Raw genomic sequence first — 20,026 nt, forward strand, 5'->3', positions numbered from 1 at the left:
GCAACCATCTGCARTAACATTTTTGAGGAATTAAACCAACACACTGGAAAATTATTATTATCATGTTTGGTGCAGAAAAGTACCTTAAAACAAAGATGTTGACTGCGCTAAGAAAGTCTTGGAGATTTTTGTGGTGGGAATTTCAATCACAGCTCCCAGTTAAAGATACAAGCAAGAGGGGCAAAGGATTCAAAGGAATGAGTAAAGGAATTACTCTCCATTTAATCTGCAGCTCACCTACTACAGTACTGAGCTCACAAAATGGAAGTGACTTACTATACTAACCTACATAAAAGAAAGCTTCCTCTGTTACATTGAATTGAGAAGTGAAAAAGAACTCAAGAACTCCAGGAGAACATTAAATTCTTCTGCACAGTTTGGAATTCAACTCAAGAAATCAGCAAGTAACTTGCTTTATACTCTTCCTTAATACAGTTCTGAGAAGCAAAGACATTCATCAGCAGAATCATATAAAGAATAAAAACATTCAGCAGGAGGTGGGCTAACTACATTATTTACAAGCAGGAAAAACCACAAATGAGCTGTTGCTGCTTTCCAGAACAAATACTGATGTAGGATCTGGTTTTGCACTAGCTTGCACTTCATTCAGATGTCACTGTTCCATACAAATAAACAAAACAAAACAAATTTTAAACTCACTAATGKTCTTTGATTTTACACAGGTGTGAATGACTTCCCATAATTTCAGATGTCATGTGGCCAGGCTGAAGTATAATATTTTTTTAATAGTTTTTACAAGACAGCTCACTTTAAACAATCAAAGAATTCATTAAAAGTTAYTCTTTTCTATCCATGTGCTAATGAAGCCAAGACTGGACTAAAACACCAAATTCCACTCTCCACAGACTAGTAAGAAAACAAACCCATTTTAGTAAGCCTACCACGTCACAGCACCGATTCACTGGTGACCTTCTACACCTGACTGTAAAAGAAARGAGACAAGTTTCTAAAGTTGTGCCGTACCACATCAAGAACAAGAACACTAAATCACTGTCAGTTTATGAATATTAAATGTGCAATAGTGGAGCAGAGGAGCATTTACTCCTTCTCCTTGTCCAGAAAGTATGCACAAGAACTGGCTATGGCAGAAGGCCATGGAAGGCAAACTCCAACCCTTGACATACTTTCTCTGAAAAACTCTGAGAGACTCAATGCCAGCTCTGATTCTTCTGTTCCTAGTATATCATAAATAGCTACCTTGGGACACTGCAAGAASTTCTGCCATTTGAACCTGGCAGAGCAAAAAGACAAATTACAGCAATTTGTACAAAATGTTTCTGCACAAATGAAACACAAAGTAAAGGCAAACTATAATGAGGCAGCAAAATCACTCAGAATATCCTTATTAAACAAAGTGCCCCATAAGTAACTATAACTTCTGATGCAAAGCATTACATACTACACAAATTATACTGTGCCTCGGAAATGGTTGCTATCTGTAGAGTACTAACTCATGAATAGCTCTTGAACTCTTCTTGTGCAGTACTATACAAAAAAGAAAAATTCCACATTTCTCCTCTGGTATGTCATGACTAAGTTGCTGTAAAAACAGACTGACCACTAACCAACAACCTCCAGGCACCCTACAGAATGTGCTCAGAAATTCTGAAGCAGTAAACACCAAAACGAWGTTAATGAAAAATGCAAGTATCCATTCTTGATGGAAAGCTGAGTTTTACTCAGCACAGTTGCTTTAAAATCAATTTCTCACAGGGCAGTTCAGAGTGCCAGTGGAAGCAGGCAGGAAGCAGATACTCAGAAGCACGAGGCAGAAAAAAAGGAGGGGTAGGAAGGGGGAATTTCCTGATCCACAGAAGTGACAGCATTATGAAACTGCCTACCTATACCGCCTTTTTAACCTTAACTGATGATTAAGTACAAGGTTTTAAGACAAACAGTTAACATTTCTTTGAGCAATACCTATACAGATAATAGCWTTCCAGTAGGTAATTTTCGGCATTAATTGGAGATTATAATAAAAGAGTTTCTAATTATCTCTGTTGATAACTTCTGGAAAGCATAGAGAATTACATGGGTAAAGTTCCTAGTGTAGCAATGAGCWGAATTCTGCAGCCTGACAGTTACCTGCTCCAGCACTATGACCATCAGTATTCTTCAAAGTCCACTCAAGCTAAACCCTAATACACAGCAGGAGACAGTGTAGATCTATTCCATAAACAGGAAGTATGAGACAACATTTAAATGTATGAATTTCAATTTATGGAAGACATTAAAAACACTCCAAGAAAACTTTTCTGAAATGTCAGTGGCATGCACATGACAGGGCTCCAGGAAAGGTTTTGAAAAGGTGAGGTACAAACCACTGTATGGGTTAAAAGAAGATTAATTTTTATGGAGGTCSAAGTTCAACACACATAAACAGTTTCTCAAAACACAATTCTGGCAAGCATCCACCCGACCACTGCAGAAAAGAGCACTTCCCCTCTGCGAAATGAAACAATTGCCACTGCTTCAAATTGCACAATGCWAAAGGTACAGGGGAGGGAGGAAAGAGGACATCAGAGCAACGAGATCACAGAAATAAGATTAGAAAGGGTACCCAAACAGTATGCYAGAAATTTAACAAATAAATAAAGCGCTTCAACACACAGAAGCTACAAGCCACCCACACCTTCAGGAATTTCCACAGCAAACATTTCAAAAAACTTCGAAGAAAAAAAAAAATTACTTGGAAGGAACACAAACATAAACCTGGATCCCAGAAACTGCTTTTCCACTGAATTTTTAAATGGCCTTCACAAATCACAGCTCTGCCTCCATTTCTTTGCAAAGCTATTTAAGATGCTAATAATCACATATTTTTCCCAAACAGGTTTTCAAGGCAATACATGCAAGTACCCAATATTACTGTAAATTACCTTCTGACCAGGAAAATAATTGAAAGAAAACAAAGTATATTTACAACCCTCCCAACCCGGAAACGAATACRCAGTTTCATATACTATAAAAATATGAAGCAAAATAAAATAATCTCTCTTGCTATCTAGAAAAAACTACAGTAATTGAAGTCTAGTTTTAAATTCTTAACCAGTTCATGACCTCAAATGGCTTGGCTTTCTTGGAAAGTTGAGAAGCAAACATGAACTGCTTTAATATCATGAGGGTATCAGTGAATTAACACCATGCTTATCTCCATTAAATGAGAGCAGAATTAGGCTTAGAAATGCCTTCTTCTTACCAGACATCACAATTTTGGCTCACAGCTGTAAAGTCAATGTCTTCCATGTKATGAATCCTTCCCCATTCAGATGTCTAAACTTTCTGAAATCCTGACAGGCCACTTCGGAAATAGCCTTTCAGAGGAAAGGTTGTTTTTCTCTCAAAGAGGAAAAAGCAGCAGGGAAAATAGCACCTAGGCCTTTAAGTGCCAGGCATAGAAAAATATGGCATGAGACAGACACTAAGGCAAAGAGAAAGAAGATAATCTGAGCTTATTTTTTGAGGCCTATGTTGAAATTGTKAGTCTGAAAATGTCACCAAGCAGCACATGTATAGACTTCAAATATTTCTGTCTGATGGCAATACTCTGAAAAGGGACATCAGGTAGTAGTAATGCAGCTCTTCCGCATTTTGTTTTACAAACACACACACACAAAGGACCCCAAGCCCCTGTGACAGATTGTTATGCTTAATTCAAACATGCAGTTTGACCTGCTTCTCTTGAAGCTACTGAAAATTCTGTCACAASCTTTTGTGGGGATGGTGGTGGGGGTGTTATTGAAAACAATGATCAGCATACCAAGAAGAAACCCTTGTAGCTTTGCCAAAATTACTTCATTTACCATCTTCCATCTTCTGCAAACTTCCTCTGAYGCTTCCCATAGGAAATGGATTTGTACCCCTGATGCTGGAACCACGTTAAGAATGACCTTTGCACCCTGTCACTGTAAGAGCATGTGATTTCACATGCCAGGGACAGGGAATACAGAAAGAATGGGAGAAGGTGTGTCTGAGAGAAACTGAAAATCTRAAGTAAAAGCAGGAACAAATGATAGTCTAACATTAGCAAAAGTGCCATGCCAATCTATCAGTCACAAAGTTTTCTTTACTGCTTTAAGAACCAATGGGATAACACCAAAACTACTTAAGAAAATACTTGCCCCAAACACATAAATTAATTTGATCCAACCAGTTCTGACAGTGACATATGACAGAAAATWGTTTCCTTAAACTGGGAAAATTTTAAAAAAAAGGAAATCCCCAAAAGATGGAACCCGTCTCTGAAGTGAAAGACACAAGACAATAAACTTTCTTTAGAGACAGAATAACATATGCTTAATACCTTGGTTTTAAAGAGTCAAATTTCATTTTGCTGATCACGACATGTCACTAAGTCATATCACTAAGAATTATCAATAAACACTCTACTTCCTAATTAAGGGAGAGGGAGAAAAAGAAATCACCATGTTACATGGAATAAAATTATACAAGTTTAGAGTAATCATATGACAGAGGTCAACAGAAGATTTTTAGTGCCTTGTTAAGAGCTGAAAGTATTGAGGCTTTAGAACTAATTAATGGGCAGCAACATACCATGTAGATTTTGGAGTGTTTAAGAAACTTTTGTAATCATAACTATGATCATACACATGGTTAAATACATATTCTGACCACATGAACTACATGACCAAGATAAAGCAAAAAAACTTCAGGCTTGTTTGTTTCCTTATCAAGAAAGCTTAATGGTGAAATTAAAGCAAATTTTTAAGTACCAATATCAAGACTTTATTGGAAGTGCTGGCAGTGCCAATGATCACAAAGTGAATTAATTAAATAATATTCTCAGTAAATAACACAAATTCCATTAAATTATCTTGGCTCTGGAGAAGAATGTAAAAAATTCAAGAAGAGTGTAGCTAGACAGCAAATCATCAACTTCTTTCCCCTGCTGCATGCTTTTTTCAATTCCAGAAATTTTAAGCACTAGGCCACTACTGATAAGATCAGATGATATCTCTATTGTATCACCCAGGAAGAGACTTTTCAGGTGTTACCATGAGCTCCTGCAGGATATATTCAACAGCACACCTGCACAAATACTCACTGAAGTAGCTAAGAAGCTATGCCACCAAAAGCAACTGGCTCCCACATCTTCTTCTCTGAAGTCAAAGTGTTACTCAAGGATAAAGTTATCCAAGAAAATAATATACACCGGCTGTGGTAATACATAYTGCATACCATTTTCTCTTGGTAACCTTAACTCTATTTAGAGTTTGCATTTTCAGAGTATGAATTCTCATGAATGGAGATATTAAGTCATTCCTTATTTTCAGAAAAGCCAGTAACATACAAGAGCATAGTGTATTTTTTTGCCAGCCCACTTAGAGCCAGAAAAACCTATTTGACTAATTTAATTTCAAGAGTTAAATTATGACTTTTATAAAGATGCAAAAATTTAGAAATACATCTTTTGTTGCCCAGAAGTGGCTCCTAGGTGTGAAGGTGAAAACAGTCAATATTGGGGGTGGAATGAAACAACAGCAAAATGGTTTTCTCTGCAAATTCCTGTTTGCATAGGAAGCATTTTCTATAATTCCCTTTAACATATCAGTTCAGAGAGAAAACAAGTCTCTTTTGTGTCAGTCCCTATCAAAWTTATAAAAGGGTCTTTTAAAATAATCTCAAAATAGTACATCATGTGTTTTCTGAAAGTTGAGGGAAATAGAACAAAACTATTCCAAGTGTGTTAACATAAGAATCCTTGTCTTTCAGTTACAAAGTATACAAGGAAAACTGTGTAAAGACACTGAGTGATACTATGCCAAATACCACAGAACACACAAATACAGCAACACTTTCTGCAATTACCATCATCAAAATCAGTTATTTTAAAAATCCCTCTTTATGATTAGAATTTTTTTCATTGCAGAAAGAATGGTTTTGGAAACTGTTATGGAAAAAAAATAAGTGAATTTCTACACCAAATATCTATCAGAAGAAGCTGATAGCCTCAAAATTTGTTTCAAAATTGTAGCCCACTTGTATCTTAGAGGGAATCTGARAAGCAACCAGCCCGGAGTACAGGAGCTTCCGCAGGTGAAGGCAGAAAGTCTGGGCTGTCACAGTCCTGGTCCCTGTCTTTTATATAAACACCACTACAATATCTTCAAAGAACCATACTGACAGATTTGAACATGCTTTTGCAGGTTGGTTTTCAACTGGTTTGTGTCCCCCTGCCATGCAAGCACCAGCAAAACAAAGATCAGTGGATTTAGCCAGCCTTAAGACACCATCAAGTCAGCCCCCACCCAAGATAAAACCAGTGAGTTGCAATCAAAATACTGACTTCTATTTCCTCCTCCTCCTCCTCTTGTTACTATGTGTCCTGCAAAACATTCAGACAACACAGTTCTCTATTTACAAAAGGCAGCGTGGTAAAGGTGAAAGAACTTTAATGAGCAAGAACAGGAAATASCTCGAGACTGTGGTGTCCCCACAGCACGAATGACCATTTTATTAAACCCCTGCACAGACCAAAGTAATTGCCACCCTTCCTATCACTTTTTAATTTTAGTTTCAAGAATTAAAATGATAAAGCTATACTCCCACTTAAACTCATCTTATGTAGACTACAGGAATAAAACAGATCACAACTTATCTTACTCATAGCCAGAACAAACAGCCCGAGGCTCCAGCTCTACAAAAATCTAACAAGGTAAAACGACTAATGATAGYACAATCAATATATCTAATAAGAAATGTACAAGGTGTTTACAGGAACCACTGTATGGATGTACCTGTGGGTAAGGCCTGTGTATATTTTTCACACAGGAGACAACCTTTTGTTACCCTTCTCCAACTTTTTGTTACCCTTCTCCTTATCCATCCTATTATGGATCTGGCCAACAAAATMATGAGAACTTGTGGAAAACTAGGGAAAAACAAAGAAAAAAACCAATCCAAATCCAGAAACCAAGATTCTGGCCATGAGAAGATCAGGCTGACACATGGATATTCACACCATATTAAAAACACCACATGAGATTTAGATGGGATGGAAAGCAACAGAATGGAAGCAAGGAAGAAATGCGCAAGGCCTCAGTTCAGAAGGTAAGTTATTTCAAAATAACATTGTCTATGAAAAACCACAGAGACAGGAAAGGAGGAAGGACTCAGAAATGGAGATCTGAAGGCCCTTCATCACATCCTCCTCCAAGCCTCAAACTCTGCGACTAAAAGGAAACTGAACAAAAGACCAACGAAGCATTGCTGTTCTAATCCCACAACATTTGAAGGAAACGTAATTACTATTATTAACACCTACAAATGCTTTTTCCTCTGACACTTGGAATGGCACACTAAACTCACTTATTCATTCTACAAAAAAATTACTGTACATTTCCACTAAATTGCTGAAAAAAAAGATATTCTTTTTTCCTCAAAATGGCCTACAAAAATACTGCAGTTCATAACATCTACAAGGTCCTCAGGAAAAGCTTTTCAAAAAGTTGCCAGGAGAAGGTGCACTAAGAAGCTGATCCCTAAAAATAAAAGAAATCTGCAATATTGTGTACCAAAACTAATTTAAATCAAACTGGAAGTCTGGATACGGATAAGGAAGAMTTATGAAAAACAAAGTCATAGGAGTCTGGATATACCTCATGTGGATTTTATCCATGGTGACCGCTAGTAAACCTAATTAGGCTGTATTACTAGAAATAAAGCAAACTGACCTGTCTGAATAGAAGATTCTTGCAGTTATTATTAAGCCTAATGTCATGTTTAAACTATTTGAAATAAAAATCTTGYCGTTAACAAAAGATTGCACATGACTGACCTAAATCACTTGCATTTTTTAAAGATTTTGGTCCACATTAGTGGCATTCCCAAGCTTAATGAGGATTTTAGAAAAATAATGTGTTGAGGTAAGTTAGACCGGAGTAGAACAAAATATTCCCATTGTTCAGCCAGGAAAAGAAAATCAAATTAAACAAGTACAAATGCTTATAGAATGATTCCCTGCTTTGCCAAAAGATAAAATTTAAAGAGTCTAGAAACTGGTCTTTTCTTTCAGTTCTGCCTCAGCTGTCCACTGGAGCTTTTTTAGTCAAGTTTTAGAGCTTGGCAACAGGATCTAATTGCTTCTGCAAGTTTTCTGCACAAATGGAGACTGTAAATTTTTTACAGGATAAAAGCAATTAGGGATGCTAAGAATAGATTAATATTTTTCAAAGACAAATCCAGGATAATTTATTACAGTTCACTTTCAGAAAATAATATGGGGAAAATTATTTCCAGGATAGTAGCTTGTATGCACTTTGTATCTGGAAATCCCATATTTGCAATTTATTTCCAATAAAATTTCAACACAACACTGGTCTCTCTAGCCACAGGTATGACTCAGTAGTGAAATTACTCGTACTTGCTGCTGCTTTTCAGGATTCATACACTGATCTATGGGTGTAAGGTAGAGCTTCAAAAAGAAAGGTAGCTTCTACCCACTTCTGTAAAGAAAATATATATATAAAACAAAGACTTGAACTATATTGGGTCAAATAACCTCATTGCTCTTAGAACACAATATCCATACTTTAGTCAACTGCAACACAATAATATACTTCAGGTTATAAAAAAATACGTCAGTAAAGTCAGGAGAGAAGGGCCAAAAGACAARGAAGGAGCTTAATCAGATACATACATTCACAGCATCATACCCTACATAGAGGCTAAAAATTCAAATACACCTTCAGCAGTACGTTTTACAGTTATGATCATATCCTTAACTGGATTGGATTAACCCTTAAACATAAAATGTCCTAGTAACAGGGAATTTATTGTGTTGTCATGAGGTTTATAATGCCCACTGAGCAGACTAACTCATATAATTGTATTTCTCCATTTGTCCCCATTAGAGCAAAGCATGCGAGGAATTTCTGTACAGAATAAAGGCATTTCTRAAATTCCTGGAAACTATTAGTTAGCTTTCTATCTAAGCAAGCTGTACTCCTTTGCAACAAATAGGACATTACTGACAGAAGTCAGTCAACCTGAAGACACATAATCCAAACATGCTGCAAAATAGGCAGCCTTGGAGTACTTCCAAACTTCACCTGCCCAGAARAACCAAAATAGCCAAAAAGAACACACTTTAAACTTATTTCTACTTAAAATTAAGGGTTTTTTTTAAAAATGGTATAATATAAATGTGTTAGCAAACAAACATGTTAGAATGGGTTAATGCCTCACTSTACTGAAAACTAATGCAAAACAAATAGCATTAACTGGACAGACTCACAACTCTTTTGATCACATCAGAATTGTTGATAAACTTACAGTAATTAGTTTCCTGTGTTCAAGAAAAGAATCAAAACTGAAATAAATGTGGGAGGGAAATCACAATTTAAAAGGTACAGAATTTAAACATAGAGCTACCTAACACTAAAGCCAGCACGAGCAACGATTCTTCTATATATTCTCCTGCAAACACTGTTTCCTTCTTTTTCAGGAAATYTGGTGTGGAACTGTATCTGTATAAAAGATGTTTACACAACATTCTGAAATATGAAGATTTGAAGGTCATTTGTATTTGAGACCACTGAAGAACCTTCTTTCACCCTAATCAATAAAAAGYATTTAATTGTTGGCTGCAGCTGTGTAACAGAAACAACAGATTAGATAAAATAAGCACTAAAGTGTTATTGTAAACAACGTCAGAAATTTATGTGTCAAGAATGCCACAATGTCTTCTACATTGATGGAGCCCCATCATTTCATATGATTCAGCTGCAAGAAATGAAACAACGCACATTTAAAATAAGGCATATGCTTAGGCACACTAAGTGGCCTTGACAAGCAAGATKCTCATTCTTTCCCGGAAAGAACTGAGTAACTGGGTTTGCTTATGTCAGAGGTATTCCCATTGCTATGACTAGAATAAAAAGAAGTTGATACCTTTTAAAATGTATTTTTAAAATAAAGAATATTTCTGATGATTAGATAGTACTAAGGTTGGAAAGTACTGTGCACCGAAGTCTACTTTTAAAAAACCCAAAACAACAAGTGCTGAGTCTTTTCTACTGTCTGCTAAGAACAAGACCTAACTGAAGGATTGTTTTTTAACAGTGTTTCAAAAACAAAATATAAGCAACTCATAGCTGAAAATGCTTGTGATTTTGTTCCGTACCTATATAGATATGAATGACAAAGAAAAGGTGCAGAAGACTAGAGGCAAGGTTTTGTTTTCTTCTGTCACTAGTAATCAAAAACAAACCTAGCTCAGAAAGAGGCATACAATTTTTTCTTAAGAAAAACCATGAGAGATCACCCCAAGGAAAACACAGACRATGTCCCCACAACTCTGTCTTGAAAAATTGGTTGTATGGTGATAGAACCATTTTCAATATCCAGAACAGATGTGCATTTGAATAGCACAAGTATGAAACCAATGATGACAGTCTAGTGTATGACCATATCAGCACCGCATAAACACCACACATTTCTGTTCCACTAGAGATGAAATTAGAACAATTTAATCCAAAAGTTTTCTTCCAAGTTTTCTTTGGCATGAAAAAACCAAAAACCAAACGAAAAATCAAAAACAAACAAAACCAACAACAAACTAAACAAAACCAACCAAATAAAAATCTTACTAAAGGACAGTTTACATTTTTCCAGCAAGAGCCCAGATTTAATCAAGTCACTGACCTCACCATGGTACTGGTGGTGCACTCCATCTTCCCTCACTTTCATCTCCACACATTTTGAAGTTTATTCTACTTTCTTTCAATGCATCCTAAATAACATTGTTCTAGTTTGTTTTAAAAAGAAATTCAAACTGAAGCCATTTAAAAGGATGTTTCCCCAGAACAAAAGCATCTCCAAAAGSTTCTTCTCATCATATTTCTCTTTCAAATTCACCTTATCAGCCTTCATTACCTCCCTTACACTCTTGTGTCAGCACAGCAACTCACACAAAGTAGAAAAGAAAACGCAAAGGGCCTGGAATTCTCAACAGTTTTTTTGGTAAGCTCCAGTTGCTATAATTAGACAAGCCCTTTTCTAAATCACAAATACAACTATCAATAGAGATAAAAATGAAAGCTAACATCAAATACATAGAACAAGCCAAATCTAAATGTTCCAGTTTCTTCCTGTTATCTCAAAATGTGCCCTGATTTAACCCTCAGAACACAAATACAATGGCTGTTTCCACGGCTTTCTTAGCATGTAACATACCTATGTAATATARACAACAAAATCAAATCATCTTATTCACAAGTCACAAAACTGATACTGTACAAAAAGAGGGAATGCAATTATGTTTTCACTTAAAGCCAAAACAAGGATTTTAGAAGCAAAGCAGATTTTGAATCACAGAATAATTAACCTGACACTTCTAACCAGTCTAATGTCATTTCAAGCACCAAAAAAAGACTGAAATCCTACAAAAATTTAAAACGCAACTTCACATTGTAGAGACCTTACTTTCTCCACTTGCTGAGTTAAACTTCCATTATCAAACCAAAATACGAACAATTAGTTCAGACCTCAATTCTTTTTACCCGCATTTTTAAAGTAAGTTATAGTTCTAGATTACAAGTCCATAAAGTAGTCCTAAAAGGTCTAAGTACTASAACATGAAGCTTCTTAGTTCCCCTAAATATAGCAGCAGTCACACGGCTGTCATTAAGACATTAGCTTTTCCATGGTAGAATACCTTCTAAACCTTTACCCCAAAAAATCAGACTGTGGTTCAGTCTTACATGAAACACAGCAGGYAACCTCTCAGACCTAGAACAACCTGTATAAAAATACACATCCACAAACACAATCCCAGCACAAATTCCCCCCACAAAACCAAACAGTAGCACCTCAAAACTCCACTGCTGGAAAGCAAGGAAAAAATATTTGCTACTCAACAGCAGTCTGTAATCACTGAACAGCTGTTTATTAGCCTTTTCTTAAAAATAATGGACTATATAAATAAATCTTACTTACATCCAGAAATAATTTATTGTTTTCAAAAAAGGCAGTTTAAGATGACAATCAACACTCAGGAGTAAATTTGTACTTTGCATTTTGTAAACACACCAGTTCATACCATTCCCTGACCTGTTCCGATACATTCAGATTGTACTCTSCATAGTAAACGAGCAAATCCGTGGATGTTTGGCAGAAACCCATAGAAGGCCAGCATCCAACTGACATCCCCCACTAGATGTACCAGGCACTAARTTTTATTTCACTGATGGGAAAAATAAATTAATACACACTATTTTATATGGTACATTCAAAACCAAGAGTGCCTCACACGGCCACAGCTTTCAGAACTCCCTGGTGTAAAATTGGTGCTATTTTTCCTGCTGTTCAAATAGAGAAGCTGAAAAAAAAATCTGAGCTGAGAGCACTTCAACACTGAGTTCTTTAGAGAGGTGGGGGCAGAGTCCATGATTTCTGGCTGCCAGCCTTCCACTTSTGCCACTACTCAGCACATCTCTGACTCTAAAACCACATACAACCTCTTTCTAATCAACCACTTGCATTGTTTCCCCTTCTGGGGAAACAGACAGGGGAGGTCATGATTGTATCAAAGCACAGGGTACCCTCAGTAATTTCACTGCACCAGAGCACTGGAGGGTACACAACCTCTGTAAGAGCCTGATTTCGCCAAGCCCCTGATCCCAACAGGAATGCCAGAGACCGCGAGTTTCACTAGGAGGGCCGGCCCTCAGAGGAGACACTCCTGTGAGTGTTTGCAGGATAAAGCCATCATTCACACAGATACTTCCATTGGCAGGTACCAGCAACTGCTGGCTCTTCCATGTCACCTCAMAAGCCCTCTGAAAAAGCTCCCAGGGCAGAAGTCTGGACAGCAGAGCCGGGAGCAGGCATAGGACCACAGCAACCAAGCCCTGGAAATGGSAGCAACTGGTCTTCCCTGTAGCTTAACAGTCCTGCGAATGCACCGCTGGAGCATTAGAGTGGAAAAATAGCAGGAAAAATAGGCCAGCAAGAAACCTTATTCCAGTCCAGCCTTTCCAAAACAGTGTATTATTTCCATCAGAAGACTGGAAAGCTTATTACAGAAATCTTCAGGTACTGTCAGAGCCTTGCAATGATCCATTTATCCATCAAACAACCACCACTGAACACACCAGCRCCCAATACAATGGGTCCTAAACACACTGCTGCTCTGATCATCTAGATATGCCTAACTTGGTTATTATTATTGTCATGATTTACAGGGTATCAGCTGGCTAGATCCACTGCAGATGACACTAAGTTCCTGCACAGAAAATACCTTTGGAGCCATCATATTTTCCCAGTCTTTCACAGCTTCTCTATGCCAGTGACAGCTTCTCTATGCCAGAGAGACAAGATTTTTCAGAAGTACTTTTAATTACCATTTCCTCCTTAGCTAGARTGCATTAATTATAGCCTGTTCCTCCAGATAATAAGAAAACAAAAAACAGTGCAATATGAACACTACAAGAAACTTAATTACCGAGTCAGATGTCCTTTAGATGTCAGTATGACTACAGAGAGGAGCAGGAAAATAAAACACACGTATCAGCCTCAAATTGTTAGATCAATTATCAAAACAATGTCTTTCCTCAGCGACTTCATTTTGAAGAGCTCAACCACCTAATTAATCAAATGCCTGTTACATGTTTCAAAAATATTTTTTTAATAAAGGAGGCCTGATGATGTATTTATTACAAAGTAAATGTGGTAAATGGTTCTGTATGCAAATACAGAAGTGCAGCATGACTTTGAAGTTTGAAGGTCAGATACAGTAACCATTCTCATCAAGGTTCTTATGTCAGACTGCATCTTCTGGTTTACATCTGAGTTTAGGAGGAGGAAGAAAGAATTAAAAAGAAAAAAATAGTCAACCAGTTCTGTGACAACTTAAGAACTGGAACACTATCACTCACCGGCCTTCCTTCAAAAATCTCTAATACTCTATCTCTCACAAAATAAATAAAGAAAATGAAAAGTGTGTCAGGGATACAATGACTTTCATTCTGCTTTTCAACTTTGATTTTCCTATTAAAAAAACAATCTACTTAAGYCAGCAATGATTTTATATTAAAGAAGAGAATGTCATCTCCATTTTCACTCATGTTTCAAACCCTTACCATTTCAGAGAGCTGAGGGATTTTCTTGTTGACCAACATGTTTCATTTTAAAGCAGTATAGACTCAACTGCAGAAGCAAATCAGAGGATTGTGCACTGATGCTCTGCCATGCATCAGAGAATTTATCCCTCACCATTCCATATTCCCAGTAACTTTAGGATACAAAACTCAACAGCTAGGCCTGAAGGCAAACAAATATGCTTCAAGTACAAGAGTCTGATCCATGACAAAAAAGAAAAATAAAAAATACAAAGTATGTTTTACACACATACCTCAAAGACAAATAACCAATATGGATTTCTTTTTAGCACCACCACTACGTTTAAATACAGTAAAACTGATAACACTTCCCAGTAAAACACTGAGTTATAAACAATCTCCTCTCGCACACCAATAACAGAGACATTATCCAAAGCAGACAGGAACACAGACGGATGTACACAAAATAAACACATTCAAACTTACCCCACTCCAGATACTCAAGGATGTTCTTCTCTCTTCTCAGAGGGGAATTATTACATTCATCATAAAGGCAGATGAGTATATCCAGCAAGGTTTCCACACTGAAGCATTGCCCATTAGTCTGTGTTGGCCCATCCAAAATAAACTGCTCCAACTGCTTCAAACGCACTTCTCCAGACATGGTTGTTTCAGTTTGCATTGGGGTTTCTTTTTTAATGATTATTATTACTTTGCCAAAAAAACAACAAAAGAAAAACTTTTGAGGGTTTTGTTGTTTAAAAAGAAGTCAACAGTATTTTTAACAAGTGTCAAAACTGTGGTGGTCCTTAATTGCCAGCCCACCTCGGTCTTCCCAGCCTGAAACTAAACCCTTGGAGTTTCAGACACACACATATAGTGTGGATATCTGTATATGCATGACTTTTAATAGAAGAAAATAGTTATCCTAAAAAAAAAAAATTAATAGGCTTAGTAAGAAGTAGGGGAAAAAATACACATGGGCATTCCTGATGCCTTAATAATAATAATTGCACTCAAATTCAACCGAGACTGCCTGACACCGATTTCACTGTGCGTGCACAGGCACACGCACTTATACATTTAAGAAGGTCTTCTCCTTCATTCCCAATGCAGATCATGCAGCGCGATCCTGCGAGGAGCCCCGCCGCAGCACCACGGGCTAACAGCCCTCCGGTTCCGCTTCCCAGGACGGATAGGAAGGGAAAAACAGATGTATTTACGTATTTATATAAGCGAAAAGCAGCAGAAATGAGGGCGCACACCGGCGGGGAGGGAAGGAGGGRTGAGGGGCCGCGCAGCCCCGCCGCCCCCCGCCGCCTTCCCCGGCCCCGGCAGCGCCTCCGCGGCCACCGCGGGGTGGGGCGCAGCCCCCCCTCCTCAGGGCGCAGCCACGTCCTGCCCCGGGCAGCCTTTCCCTTCCTCCTCCTCCTCCTTACCGAGTCTCCTTTTAAGGCTTTTCAGTGATTCAAAAAAACTAAAGTCTTCATCGTCGCCCCCTTCTCCTCCGCTGCGCCAAGGGGCGGCGGGCGGGACGCGCGCCCCGACACACCGGCAAAAGCGCTCCAAGCCCTGTCAAATCCTTCCCATGGCTGCGGCGCCTGCTGCTGCTGCTGCTGCTGCTGCGGAGACGGCGCCCTCCTCCTCCTCCTCCCGGTGCGCGTCCTGGGGCGGAGGGAAAGCGCCGGCGTCCTCGCTCCGACCGCACGCTGCGGGCCGGGAGGCCCCGACGACGGCGGCGGCAGTGGCTTCACTCCCGGCGGCGCGATGGTGTCCCGGCTTCGCCCCCCCGGGCAAAGGGCATCCTCGGGTGGTGCGTGTGCGGGGTGTGTGTGTGTGCGTGCGCGGGGCGGCGGGGAGGGGTAGCGGCGGCGCCCTCCCTCCCCGGCTCGCTCCCTCCCTCCCTCCGCTTCCGCGCCCTCCTCTCCCCCGCCGTTCCCTCCCTCCTTCCTTCCCTCCCGCGGTCACACGCGGCAGCCGCCGCCGCCGCCGCCGAGCGCGCAGCAGCCCAACATGGCGGCCGCGGCGGGGGGGAGCCGCCGCCGAGCGCCGCCGCAGCGCGGGGAGCCGAGCCCGGGGCCGCCGYTACTGATGGGATTGAGGGGAGGAGGGGATGCTGCAGCAGGGAATGCAGGGATACGGGCGGACCCAGGGATACGGGAGGGAGAGAGGGTGAGAGTGGGGAGGCCGCAGCGCAGCTTCCCGCAGGCTGCGGCCGCCCGGGCTGGGCTATCCCGGGCGGACCCGCCCGTCCGGCCGGGGATCCCTCCGGGCTTTGCYCCGAGCTGAAGGGAGCAGCCACCGCCGTTGTCCGCCCCAGTTCCGCTCAGCCGCCTCTCCGGCAATAAGGCCTTTGATTAAAAATCCCGGCCTGGTTAAGAGGGCGGGCAGGGGGAGCGGCGCCTGCTCTTCCAGGAGGATGTGCCGAGCTCCAGGTGCGAGCACGGACTCCGGCTGCCTCACACTTCGGGGGCTTTAAACGTGACAGAAAACGCATCGGCTCGTGGCGGTTCTGTCCCCACAGGCCAAGTGCCTCCCCTCACCAAGGAGCCCACCGTGTGACCCCAGCAGACACCCAGGAAACAGGCTCTTTTCACAGGCATTTCAAACCCAAATCCTTTAAGAGCTGAAGGATATTCTTGTTGATCGACATGGGGTTTTTTTAAGGCGGTGTAGACTCAACTGCAGAAGCACGCCAGAGGATTTTGCATTGATCTCTTTGCAAGGCCGCCTGTCGGGTAGAAAATGGCAGCTGCCCACCAACATATGGTGGCTCTGCTGGTCAGAGGTGTCAGGGATGCGCTGTGGTGCTCGGCTGACGCTGGGGATTGCATATCATCTCTAAGTCAACCTGTAACTTGACTTTKTCCTTCTTCAGAAGGCAGGTGGAAGGGGAGGAAGGCTGTACAGCCCCCAAAGGTCGCCAACCATTGGTTAAGTTGAGCATTCTCCTAAAGCCCACCAAGTCCTGYGTCTTCTGGAGCTCCAGGGAAGGAAACAGCGCAGATCTCTGCTTCCTTAGTTCAGTAACTAACAGAAGACCCTCAACTGGGTTTTGCCATAACGAGCATCTCTATAACACTTTTTTTTTTAACGGGCCTTTTTACCAGCTGATACAAAACATCAACAGTCTTACATACCCATGTAATCAACAATAGGATTGAGTTAAAGTCCCATATGTTTGCTCAGAATCACTCAGCTGTGTATAAAGCCATTGGTGCGAAGCTAGAGAGGACAGTGGTTCCCATCCTGTGCATGCAGAATGGCAGAGCGGACTCTTGGAGAATGAAGAAATGTGCAGAGAATTTAATTTTAAAAGCTTTTTACACAAAACCCCTCAGGAAATGTTGGAAACTACAGTAACTGTAAGTGAGCTTGTGATAGGATTAAACTGAGAGGWTGGGAAGAAGGAAAGGGTTGCCTTCCCATGCTGGGGTACACCCTTGGTGTGACAAGAGCCCTGTGCTCTGGGKTGCTRCTGGTCCTTGTCTACCACAGTCACRGCAGTGYRTCTGTGGTAGGAGCCTGCTCCAAAGCTRTGGCACACAGGCAGTTTTACAGTGAGAGTAAGGCATTTCCTGCTGGCTCTCCGCTGAACTTGTGGAAATTGGGATTGAAGCTGGGGGTGGGGGACGCCTGATGACAGCAATAAAAATAAATTGCTGTTGCAGGGGTAGGTGGCCCAGATCAGATAGCACTTCGTATAGGGGTTGGAGACACGTCATCCAAGTTCATCTTGAACACRGATTAACCATTAATAGGGTTGCAGAGGGAAAACGAGAAAACTAAGAGTTAAAGGGATGTTAGCTCCTTGGACTTTGGCACTGCTTGGTAGGGAAGTGAGCTGAAGAACCAGTGCCAGAGATATGATGGGTGTGGATATTTCACTTATTTACTTAGGTTACTGTGTTTTCCTCAGCCAATTATAAAGTCTTTCCTTGTTTTAATTGCAGACTAAGTGTTTGCAAACAAAGAAGGATACCCAGCAAAAGCAGTCACTTTCCCTCTATKTCTGGTTTTGAAACTGAACCCTAGTTTCTGCCAGCGTCACTTGACAGAAGTTGCACATCAAATCAGCCAGTGAGGCTGCAAGTAAAACCATGAAAGGTGCAGTTGAACACAAAAGGCAGGAATTATTTCTTCTCTTCTTGTTTTATAACCTGTCCAGAAATATACAGGCATCCCCACAACAACTGGTGATACCCCCACTTGGCTGTAGTCAGCTGTTGTGCCGCAGAAGCTGTGAGGAACAGGTAACACCAACAATGACTGGTGGCATTTTTRTTTGCTGGGAATTATCTATGTGCCAAATGAGTAATTCTCACAGTGCACCCGTGGGATGGAAAAATATTTTCTCTGCCTTATAAGAAAGACTTTAGTCCAGAATATTTAGAAAACCAACAAAATAATTTAGTGTAACACTCAGAAATCCCTTCTCTCTTGTACATTTTGTCACTAAGACACCGTGACTTAAAAATACACCCAAGTTGTGCAAACATACCCCAGTATCTTTCATAATTATCATGTGTTTGTTTCACTCTGTTCTTGTTTTRATAATATCACAATAATATTTTCATCTTATTGCTTAGCTTTGCAAATGTTTACAGTACCTAAAACATAACTAATGATAATAGGGAATTTATATCTAACAATAAATTAAGCAAGCTGATAGCAGTAGAGGGAATAGTGTGGAATGAGKAGGATATGGTTGAAACAATGCAGTTTATGCATTGAAACATGTATGTTGAGTGTTTCAATAGCTATTGATGGTATAATAGAGTAAACAGCATTTTCTCTCCAGGACAGAGATTTGTTGGTTTTGGTGAAGTATTGTGGATATCTGGTTTTGGTGTGCAAACCATTTCTAAAGTCGAGAGGTACCCGACAGGCTTCCCAGAAGGTGAATAGTGCTTGTGAGGGGTAGATCTGCTACCTGCCTAGGGAMAAGTACTCGAGAGTGGCATTTATGCATTGACAAAATTTTGCATCCAGGCTTTTCTGTTCTCTAAAACATCACTATGTAGACACATGTTGTTTGTACTGACACAGTGGTTCATCTGCCTAGGAGAATTTTGTAGTGCTCTGTGCAAAAACTGTGCTGGCACCTGATTTAGAGGTGGTACCATTTGAAAAGGGGTCCTACAGCTGTTGCCCGAACCATAGTAATAATTTAGGTTATTGGAAAACATTGCAGGTAGCTGCAGATGGAGCACACAGTGGTTGCACTCTAGGAGGACACTGAACACCAGCATGTGTGAATCAAGAAATGCTTGTTCTATAATCTGTTCCACTCTAGTTTCACATAAATCTTGCTGCTCGGCCAAACTTAATCGTAGCAAACAGAGAGATCTCTTCACTGAAACTGATGGTTATTGTGGAGCTAAATTAGTCTCAGTACCTATAATAATATGTTTAGTAACATGCTTTAATGTTTTTAAGGACTTGCAAATCTACTATTCTTTCCTCTCTAACTGCCTTGCCAAGACCTATTTCTCCTGTGAGGTCTACAGACAAGTCCAACTACAAGCACTAAATAGTACCTGGTGAAACTGATGCTTATTATTTACCTAATCCCAAAACAATGATCATAAATGTGTATGTATGTATATGCATTGTAAATATGGAATTATCTTTCTCTTCCCTTATGCTTCTTTTAGTGGTCTTTGGAGTCTTATTTATAGTCCTAATGATTTTCTGTGAATGGCTGAACTGAATAATTTTACCTCTGAGAGAAATTGCATCATGCTGATCTCACTACACTGGTTCTGTATTGGCCTCATCCCCCTGGTTTTAYTCTTCATTTAAAACTAATGAGAATGTGGCTACCACCAGCATACAATTTTCTGTGAAGAATGAGGCAGGTTTGACCCTACTGATTTGTCTGGGGGTTCTGTGCTTTGCGCAGAAACAAGATAGCCCCTGTG

The 20,026-nt window shown here is 40.2% G+C and overlaps 1 protein-coding gene across 6 annotated transcripts in view; it reads right to left on the bottom strand.

Annotated features, from left to right (window-relative positions):
- CDC42BPA (CDC42 binding protein kinase alpha) overlaps nt 1-15,599 on the bottom strand; it is a 178,639-nt gene extending 163,040 nt beyond the window's left edge. For all 6 annotated transcript variants that reach the window (XM_057374879.1, XM_057374878.1, XM_057374877.1 and 3 more), the window contains exons 1-2: nt 15,542-15,599; nt 14,589-14,813 (exon numbers count right to left, since the gene is read on the bottom strand). In XM_057374879.1, coding sequence (XP_057230862.1) covers nt 14,589-14,784 — 196 coding nt within the window. In that variant the 5' untranslated portion in view covers nt 14,785-14,813; nt 15,542-15,599. The remainder of the gene's footprint in view (nt 1-14,588; nt 14,814-15,541) is intronic.
- Nucleotides 15,600-20,026: the final 4,427 nt, after the last annotated feature.

Source organism: Malurus melanocephalus, unplaced genomic scaffold, assembly GCF_030028575.1.
Source record: "Malurus melanocephalus ecotype Western Australia unplaced genomic scaffold, MMel_1.1 scaffold_235, whole genome shotgun sequence".
NCBI lineage: Eukaryota > Metazoa > Chordata > Aves > Passeriformes > Maluridae > Malurus > Malurus melanocephalus.